The 11,042-nt window shown below is 33.7% G+C and overlaps 1 protein-coding gene across 1 annotated transcript; it reads left to right on the top strand.

Annotated features, from left to right (window-relative positions):
- The first annotated feature begins 7,471 nt into the window (after positions 1-7,471).
- On the top strand, positions 7,472-10,333 carry swi5 (SWI5 homologous recombination repair protein). The gene is made up of 5 exons (XM_016518780.1): positions 7,472-7,733; positions 7,815-7,869; positions 8,068-8,177; positions 9,542-9,636; positions 10,053-10,333. Exons 1-5 carry the CDS (start codon positions 7,633-7,635, stop codon positions 10,115-10,117), a joined length of 426 nt encoding a protein of 141 aa, XP_016374266.1. The 5' UTR covers positions 7,472-7,632; the 3' UTR covers positions 10,118-10,333.
- The last annotated feature ends 709 nt before the right edge of the window (positions 10,334-11,042 follow it).

Genomic DNA, 11,042 nt, shown 5'->3' with positions numbered 1-11,042 from the left:
AAACCAGACGTGTGTGTGTGTGTGTGTGTGTGTGTTTTACTAGGCATTTAAAATATGTGAAAAATACCTGAAATGTAAGATATTAGAGGGGGAAAAAAAGATAAACTCTTTGAACATATGACAATTAAAAACAATCAGCTACTGTGTCAGATGCTTATTGAAGCTCTTAGCTGTTTGTTAGCATATAATATGGACAAAACAAGTTAATAAACATTTATTTCTTACCGTTTTCAGTTTCTCTTTATTTTATTGCTTAATATCCATGCAACAATTATTTAGATGATGCATGTTTGCTTTCATTTTGCAGCGGAGCAGTCCAGTGTAGAAGCTGTGGTTGTGTTTGTTTTGGATGTGCACTCTGTCAGATTGGATTGAGAGTATCTGATAACATCAGTCCACTGTCTTGTGGGTTCACTGTGCTTCAGAGCTGAATCTCAAAGACTTTCAGATGCCAAAGTCACCGCAGCAGCATCTGTCTTGTGGGACCTAGTTTAGACAGATGTGTGTGTTTCTAAATCATGTTTAATCAAGTAAATCTGGCTCTCCAATCACGTTCTAGAGACAATTCAATTCAGGTACAGAGGAGCTAAACTTTGCTGTGTCATAGTGAAGAGTGTGAATATTAACACTAAAATGTATAAAATATAATTTGAATATTTATATGATTATATTATATTCAGTGCTGGGTAGTAACTGATGTAATATGGATTACATAATCAGATTCCAAAAATTAAGTACTGGTAATTAGACTATGTTCCATTTTATAATACTCCTAATCAGACTACAGTTACATTTTTATTGATTTCATGATTACATATTATTTACACAATAGCAATAGAGTATTCATAATTTATTGATTCTCCCTAATTCTTCGTTTAAATGTTCCTTTCAATAACCTACGCTTATATGCAAAAATAAATCTTCCAGTTTTGTGGACATTCACACAGACCAGTCACTAGTCAGGTAGCTATAATTTAAAAAAATATTTACATTTTAAGAAGTGTTTTCTCAACGTTTCAACATTGTATCAACTACTGATGAACACATTCATTTTTATTTACCCTGCAGTTTCTTCATGAACCCCAGTCTGGGAAACCTTGACGTAATGTAATGTTTAATGTACTTTGTGTTGTTAATAACAACAAATGGAATACATTTTCTTTCTCGTTCTCTTTGTTGTTTTTTTTTGTTTTGTTTTTTTATATCAATATGGTACATGATTATGTTATTTAAATCAATGTGATAAACAAGTCAGGTCAAAAGTAATCTAAAAGTAATCAAAAAGTAGTCAGATTATATTACCTAAAATGTGTAATGTAATGATTATGTTACTAACTAGAACTAACTACATTATTATATTGTATTGTTATTGTATTGTATTGTATTGTATTGTATTGTATTACATTACATTACATTACATTACATTGTATTGTATTGTATTGTATTGTATTGTATTGTATTATATTATTATATTATTCATTTTAGTGTTAGTATTCAGACTGTTCATGACACAGCAAAGATAGTATATTTTATATTTATATTATTAATATTTCTAAATATACAAATCATTTATTATATTATATTATATTATATTATATTATATTATATTATATTAACAGTTAATTAATAACAATCACACAAACGTTTGGAAAAAATTAAAGGGTTTGAAAATACTTAATAAAGACACTGTATTATAATTAATAACACATACATTATTTACTTTTTGACAGTGTGTATATGTTTAGATCAATGAAAACTGATCAAAACGTATAGATGATGTGAATTTCCTGGAAAATGAAGGAGTTTCTTCCTGTGCTGAATTATTTAAGGCCATAATATTTCCCAGCATGCAGCTGTGCTGGCCGGACTAGGAGTATTGATGTTTTATGACATGCCTTGAATTATCTGTACCCGAGATGAACCTCATTCTCTGTTAGTGATCTCTCGGCCTCTCTCCATTCCCTCGGCTCCTTACAGAGCTGGTGTTGAGAGCGTGTGCCGGACGTGTGTTTTACAGTCACTGACAGTGACACAAGGGATGAGCCGTTAGATGTGTCTCAGAGGTGGCTGGCTGTATGAATTACAAGCATGATGAAATGCAAATAAACATGCAAATGTGTGTCGACATCTATAACTTTTCCATATGAGGCACTGGATTCTGCCTAAGAAGAGTGCTGAAGGCAATCAAGATATATTCGTGATTATGTTGTTGGCAATTTAAAATTAAGTCACATTGTGATTAGTATGGAGCACATGACATGTGGGAAAAAAACAATGCATTCAACAATTAAAGGGGTCATATGATTTTGCAGAGCTTGTAACACTCCAAAGAGAAAGGAAAAATTGAAATCGCATCATATGACCCCTTTAAGAATGAATTAGCATGACTTATTCATTTGTAGCCATGTTTTATTAATTTGTTCCGCCGTTTTAATGGAATTGTGGCCTACTTGTACTAATTAATTCGGTCAACAAATTAATAAAATAATAAAACATGGTCACAAATTAATAAGTTGTGGGTATATTAATTCATGTCATGTGTGGAGCTCAGGAGAAATTAAGTTACTAGCATTTTCAGTTGAGCAAGTAACATTGTGAACATTGTTTGTCAGACTCAGATGGTATTGGGGGAGGGACATTCTTATTTGAGAGCATTTGATTGGACAAAAATCTGTGTGGTGCAGGATGAGTCATTAATATAATTAATCCATTTTCTCAACAGTGAAAGATGACTGTGGTGTATGGGGAAAAGTGACTTTTGTCAAGCTTTAGGCATAAAATAGAATACAGATGACCTAATTTAGCACATTTATTCTTATTGCATCGTTAACATGTTTTATATTTGGCTGTCAAGTTTTCTAAAAACATTAGTTTAGAGTTTAAAGGAATAGTTCACCCAAAAATGAAAACCTGCTGAAAATGTACTCACCCTCAGGCCATAAACAATGTAGATGAGTTTGTTTCTTCATCAGAGCAGATTTGGAGAAATTTATCATTACATCACTTGCTCACCAGTGGATCCTCTGCAGTGAATGGGTGCCGTCAGAATGAGAGTCCAAACAGCTGATAAAAACATCACAATAATCCACAAGTAATCCACACCACTCCAGTCCATCAGTTAACATCTTGTGAAGTGAAAACAAAACAAATCCATCATCAAGGCGTTTTAACTTCAAACCTTTGCTTCCGGCTAAAATATGAATCCTTTATGAATAAGGATGATGAAAAAGCAATCTCGTCTGAATCAGGAGAGAAATAAGCACAGATCAAGCACGATCAAGCAGTCATGTGGATTACTTGTGGATTAACGTGAGGTTTTTATCAGCTGTTTGGACTCTCATTCTGAAACAGAAAACTGTAGGTATTTCTTGTGTATTTTTAGATTGGTACATGTACGGTAAATAAAAACAATTAATTCTTTATTATGTTAGTTTAGAGAAAACAGCATGGCAATGTGACTTGTTTTATGTTTTACATCTTGCATAAAACTATTTCAGAACCAATACATAAATATTGAGATCTACAATATATTGAATATCATCAAGAAGCTGTTTGATCAGCATTTCATTCTAAGATTGTTACAGACCCTTTTAAAGAACTGAAGTAATTTTCTCTGCATTACCTTGCTTTTATTTCAGACACTACCACCTCAGCTCAAGAGTGAATGCAGCAAAAACAATGTAGCAATGGAAACAAGTCCAAACAGACAGTTCTATGCATTCGTTTCATTTAAAGACTTATTAAAAGAATACTCATTCAAAAACTGTTCAGCAAGTGTTGACCGAATTTCATTTTGCATGGTCAATTCATTTAACCACATTAACCAGCCAGTCTTTTTATAGTCAACCATGACAGCAACACTTTAGTATAGGGACCAATTCTCACTATTAACTAGTTGCTTATTATCATGCCTATTATTAGCATATCAGCTGTTTATTAGTAGTTATAAAGCACATATTCTGCATCCACATACCTAACCAATACTTAAACTTAACAACTACCTATTAATAAGCAGCAAATTGGGAGTTTATTGAGGCAAAATAAAATGTATTATTTGTTTGGTGTGAGATGTGAAGAGCTTGTTGATTTAAATCTGGAGGCAGGGAGAAGGATTTTTCATCCTCACTCACTCCCTCTCCTCCAGCTCTTTGTGTAAAGAGAGAATAAATAAACGTGGCTCAGGAGTGCCGGCTGAATGGACTAATTTGTCCTTTTCCTTTTATTTATTTATTTAAAGCCTTCTTCCTTTGACACTGCTCATTCAAGCATAGACCGCTCTTGAAATGGCCATAAGCTCACAGGCTTCTGAACAGATATTACATAGATGTGTCCAGGGAACGCTGACTCAGTTTGTCTCGAACAGCCCTGAGCAAGGTAAGCCTGCAGCACACAGTAAAGGAGGTAAATATTTTGCTTAGTTGCATATGGTTACATCAGAAACCATACATCATACAAGTCACATCATAAATTAGTGTTGGGGAATTTATATTAAAAAACACTCCATATTTTGTTTAGTTATCTTCCTTGATTCATGAATTCATAAAGATGAAAACACTTTGTAAATAATTCTTTTATGCAGCTCAATGGGCAAATCTTACAAAAAGCCACAAGCCAAGCCACATTTATAACCAAATTCAAAAGGGAAAAAAATATTTATATTATTTATCTTTATATTATTTATTTAAAATATTTAATTATATTATATAACAAAATTATATATATATATATATACATCGTTTTATATATACTATGTTATTATTTATTTATATTATTATTATTATATAATATGTATTCTTTTATTATATATATTTACATATATTGCTGTTAATTTGTACCCTTGTTTTAACTTGAAATTAGGCAAAAAATTTATTTCTTATTGACCCAGACAATAAGTCTTTGTCAGATTCACCTCAGTAGTGTGAAGTGATAGCATAAGGATTCACAGCAATAGCCAAAACAATAGAATTAACCATGAACCAAACAGTTGTGTCTCCTTCCTGTCAGATGGGTCTCCAGTCCATATCATCATTATGAACTGAAAGACTTGAATGATTTCTTCTCCAGCTATGTCACGAGTGATAAACACTCCCCTCTTGCTGTGTGTCCCCGTGCAGCAGAAACTCTGAAACACTGGCAGTGCAGGTGATAAAGTTGAACAGCTTCCCCGATAACTACATCTAAACGTCAGGGGAGTTCTGGAGCACACAGTAGATTACCACCTCCTCTTCCTCCCTCTGAAACTCAAGTCTTCTCACAGAAGCGTTTTAAATCTCACTACACACACACTTCAGATGTGTATTACAGCATTACATTGTGTCAAGCTGTTCTGAAGACACTCAAAACACCTAGCAACCACATAGCAACACCTTACATAGTGATTACGTGATTTTATCTATTATTTTATTCCTTGTAGTTCTTGTCTAAAGGTTACTTTCTGTATTCCCTTCAGACGTACTGAGTAAGATTCTGTCCTTTCACATTATACAGTTTTGTTAATCAAATTAAAGGACTTTTTAATTGCATGCAGTGATTTAGAAAGAGCAGGTCTGAGTAGGAGGAGGTCATGTCATCATCAGTATACAAACACTAATTAATAAACCCCACTTTTACTTCTGCATACACATGTAAGCAGTGTTTTGCTAGATCTATGTTCGTTATGAACGCTGTTTTTGTTGTTGTTTAATCTCTACTGGGAATTTTTTAATACTTATCTTCACCTAATATTCCTATAGTTTTGCATTCATTGTGAAATGCCGCCATCTAATGACAACATATGGAACTGCTTTGATTTGCAACATCATACACGTTATTTCATTATTTAGTTATTTCTCAAACTTTAATTGTGTCAAGCTGTTCTGAAGACACTCAAAACACCTAGCAACCACATAGCAACACCTTACATAGTGATTACGTGATTTTATCTATTATTTTATTCCTTGTAGTTCTTGTCTAAAGGTTACTTTCTGTATTCCCTTCAGACGTACTGAGTAAGATTCTGTCCTTTCACATTATACAGTTTTGTTAATCAAATTAAAGGACTTTTTAATTGCATGCAGTGATTTAGAAAGAGCAGGTCTGAGTAGGAGGAGGTCATGTCATCATCAGTATACAAACACTAATTAATAAACCCCACTTTTACTTCTATAAGCAGTGTTTTGCTAGATCTATGTTCATTATGAACGCTGTTTTTGTTGTTGTTTAATCTACTGGGAATTTTTTAATACTTATCTTCACCTAATATTCCTATAGTTTTGCATTCATTGTGAAATGCCGCCATCTAATGACAACATATGGAACTGCTTTGATTTGCAACATCATACACGTTATTTCATTATTTAGTTATTTCTCAAACTTTAACGTTCACAGTTTAATGTTACTTTATGTATTTGAAATTTTTCCCAAAACAGTAAGAATTTTAGTCGTATTGTCATTCGCTTGAATAATTTTGTGAAAACATTCTAAAACAATGAATCAAATTAGAGACCAAAATGATTTAGTGTAAATACAACTGAAAAAATTAAGTGTAAATTTGTTTCTGACTCCTCTTTACAGAAACCCAGAAACAACATCTGTTTCCACAGTTTTATAAGAAACTTCTTTATGTCGGATCCAGTCCTCCATGTAAATCAAAATGGCTTCAACCTCATTGTATATCTTGGCATAGCATTTGGATATGACCATATAAATATGTTATTTCTAATGAAGTAATAGAAGTACTTTACAAAATTATTCACAGAGGTTATCCTGTAAATGCAGCTGTTAGCAGAGATATTCATATTGTTTGTGATAAATGTAACATATCAGTTGAAGATATTGAACATTTACTTTTCTATTGCCCTTTTTCTATTTCATTTTGGGTTGACTTTAAAATAGACATAACAAAAAAACAATAATAAACAAATAAATAAACAAACAAAGCCCTTAATTTAGAACCTCATAATATTTTACTTTGTTTTCAAAGCCCATATTTTTCTGAAAAACAAAATTAGCCTACATTATTGATCTGTTAATTATTTTAGCAAAGTTTTATATTCATACGTCCAAAATAATGCAAAAGAAACCATCATATATTACCCTTTGCAACACTGATCTTAAAATAGGCTATATTTTGAACCCCTTTCTAATATGAGATCACAAAATAAGAAGCTTGTAAAAATTCTAAAGCTTTTCAAATTTATGTAACTGCCCTAATATTATATAGCACTGTTTTATCCTAGTGTGTGTGTGTGTGTGTGTGTGTGTGTGTGTTTACGTTCATTTGATGTTTTGTTGTTGTTATTCTGTTTTACATGCTTTAAACTGTACAACATTGCCTTATATTTGCATTTTACTTTTTGCCCTGTACTTGTTTGTGATGGAACTAAAAAAAAAACACGTTTCCACTGTATCTAATGGCGTGCACTGGAAGTGCATCACTGGACCAATCAAAAAGCTCATACCTGAGCGAACCAATCAGAGCGATTACGTATGATGACGCAACAAGGCGGGAATTTATTCGTCAGAAACGGCAAGAGACTTTTTACAGACTCACGCGCGTCTCATTAAACGTTCAGAACTCGCGTAAATCAGATGTTCGCTCATTAAAATTGTATAATTTCCGAGTTTGAACACAAAACGTGAATTTCGGAAGAAATGAATGCGACAGCGGATCTAGAAATTAACGCCAAATCCGTTGTTGATGATGCGCACGTCAAAGTTACGCCAAGACAAGGGGGCGTGTCCTTAAGAAGAAGGTAAACAAATACAGCAACTCTGCAAATGTTCAATACAAATCTGTTTTAACATGAATAGCAACGTTTGTTCATTCCATACAGACCTCCAGATTCCAGATGTAACGCCAGGAGCGTCAATTCAGGTTTTAAATCTCCAGTACGTAAAGTCTTTTAATTGAGTCCTGTGTATTCAGAGGACTATTGTATTAATCCTATGTGATTTTACCAGAATAGTAGCCTGTTACATGATGCATTGACCTGTTACAAAGCACTGTTCATGGGAATTTGATAACTACAAAATATGCATGATACCTGCATGCGGTGAGTGTGGTGAGTTGTCTGTGGTCTGTCATAGGTTCAGAAGCCTAATATGGTGAAATCTCCAGTGTGCCCTGAGGAAGAAGTCAAAGAGCTCAAGAAAACACTTGATCGGCTGAATTCAGAGATCGCCTTGCTGGAAAAAGAGTAGGTAGTGAATGTGGGCTTAAGAGATGCACTATGCTGTTGTATGTTCATACTGAAGATAGTATGGAATATTAGGTTCAGAAATCTTTTCTCAGTTTAAGGTGGAAGATGTCAAGTGCTTCCATTAGAGTTGTTTTAGCAGTCATATGCAATTTTAAAAGGAATAATTTACCCATACATTAAAATTTGCTCACCCTCATGTCACTCCAAACCTACATGATTTTATATATATATATATATATTATTTTCTTCTTTTTTTTGGGTGGCACACCAAAGAAGAATATCCTGGTCACTTTTTTCCATTCAGTGAAAATGAACATGGGTTGTAAAGCTCCAAAATAACAAAAGCAGCACTATTAACCCACTATAAGCCTACAATATTATACTGGATATGCAAATTTTTCAGAACTCTATATTATTAACATGATCAAAATTTGGCTGAGAAACTTGTTGTACGCAGTCCACCGCATGCCTTCATGTGTCTTTCTGTTGTGATTTTTTTACTGACTTTTATAAAGTAAACATTCTTTTTATAAAGAATAACTTCTATATTGCTAGTAATATTTCAAGATGAACACTTACAGTACTGAAGCAACTTAGGTTTACTTGATTATCCAAACATCTTTTTTTTTTTAGAAAAATCAGTGAGTATCAAATATGATCATCAGGCTTTTAAGGAATGTTTATTTGTTCGTCTCTCAATCATCATTGTATTGCATTGCATCATATGTTTTGAAACTACAGAGCTTTTATCATAAAACTAAGCATTTAAATATCATCTTACAAAGACATATTATTGTGAAATATAGAGTGAACTCATTAATTTACATTACAAGCTATCAGAATTTCATCTCACTTTTTGTCCATTTAAATATCAGCAACTAAAAATGTCATATTTTTGCTCAGTTTGTGCCTCTGAATAAAATTGACATGTTTTTTTTCCTCCTTGAGAATGAGCTGCATATTCTCTTATATCATACTGTATGAGCCATAAAAGTTTGACTTTTTATATATATTTTTAATGTTCAATAAACCATTGCATTTCAAAAAATTTGATTTTTGTGAATATTATTCCATATATCAGGCTTTACAGGGTTAAAGTAACTTAACATACACTTTAAAAACACTTGAAATAAAGTCACATTTTAAGTAAAACAGTGATTATTTGTGACAGAATTTCATTTTGGGTGAACTATACCTTTAAAGTAATCGATAAAAAATATCAAATATCTAAAATGCATCTCAAATAATCTGGTCCTTTGTTGTTAATTACATTGTTATACTAGCTAAAAAAAGAAAGTGCTTCGTTGTGATTTATTGTCTGATCAAACTGAGCTTGTGTTACTCTGTTCTTGTGTTTGTAGAGGATTTGTTGTACAAGAGCTGGATCAACACATAGACCTGCTGCACGAATACAATGACATCAAAGACATCACACAAACTCTGCTGGGCAGATTAGGTAAGACCTGATGGAACTATCATGTGTTTAATAGTGAACGCAACCATGATTTATGTTGGGCTGTTAACTTCAATATAAAATATTTCACATTTCATACCATGTTAAACTGTTCATATTCTTTCCATAAACACTTGTGGCCTACACACATCTCCCATCCCACGCATATAAGTGGGTTACAGCGTCCATACGCTTGCCATTTCTCTCTAGTGTCAGGATTATGATAATGGCATCCTCTGGTATTATCGCTGCGTTCTGTAATATAATGGACCCTTTCAGACTCCCAGCATGCTGAGTTTCTTGCCCGCTCCGGCCTCACTGTGACTTCAGCTGGTCTGAGGGCCAGAGGGGGTCTGTGCCACGTCATTGCCCCCCATGTGACCACTGACAAGACAACTGTCTCTCTGTGTCTCTTGCAGCCGGCTTGCGTGGAGTGACCACACGAGACTTGTACAGTCACTTTGGCCTCGAGTTGGACGACTGACTGAGCTTCATGAGAGGAGATCGAGTAACTGGAAGGCATCTTAATATGAATTAGTTTTATGTCTTTGTAGCAAATACGCCAGTTAGTGTTGTTTTCTTCATGCTGATGTGGTAGATGAGACAAATTTAGAAGTTTCAGTACAATTAGCATACTTAAAAGAAATAGTTCAGCTAAAAATTTACTCAACCCTCAGGACATCCAAGATGTAGATGAGTTTGTTTCTTCATCAGAACAGATTTGGAGAACTGTAGCATTACATCACTTGCTCAGCAATGGATCCTCTGCAGTGAATGGGTGCCGTCAGAATGAGAGTCCAAACAGCTGATAAAAACATCACAATAATCCACAAGTAATCCACACCAATCCAGTCCATCAGTTAACATCTTGTGAAGTGAAAACCTGTGTGTTTATAAGAAATTAAATCATTACTAAGATGTTTTTAACTTCAAAGCATTTTTTCCAGCTAAAATACCAGTCCTTAATCCATAGCATTGCTTTCTCCAGTGAAAAAGTCGTCTCGTCTGAATCAGGAGAGAAATATGCACAGAACAAGCACCTTTTGCAAGCAAAAAAAACTGTTCTAAACAAATATGCAGGTGGATTTTGACAACAGAGAATGGACTTTTCCCTGGAGGAAGCGTTATTATGGATAATGAAATCATATTTTGGCCAGAAGCGACAGTTTAAGGTTCTTAATGATGGATTTGTTTCTTACAAACATGCAGCTTTTCACTTCTGATGGCACCCATTCACTGCAGAGGATCCACTGGTGAGCAAGTGATGTAATGCTACATTTCTCCAAATCTGATGAAGAAACAAACTCATCTTGGATGGCTTGAGGGTGAGTAAATTTTAACCAAATTTTAGTGTGAACTATTCCTTTAACTCTGATTTCATGATACGTATAAACCTTCAAAGAAATGGA

Source organism: Sinocyclocheilus rhinocerous, unplaced genomic scaffold, assembly GCF_001515625.1.
Source record: "Sinocyclocheilus rhinocerous isolate Xijiao unplaced genomic scaffold, SAMN03320098_v1.1 scaffold688, whole genome shotgun sequence".
Lineage (NCBI taxonomy): Eukaryota > Metazoa > Chordata > Actinopteri > Cypriniformes > Cyprinidae > Sinocyclocheilus > Sinocyclocheilus rhinocerous.
Note: the sequence above shows the minus strand (reverse complement) of the source record. Positions and strands in the feature narration are given on the sequence as shown.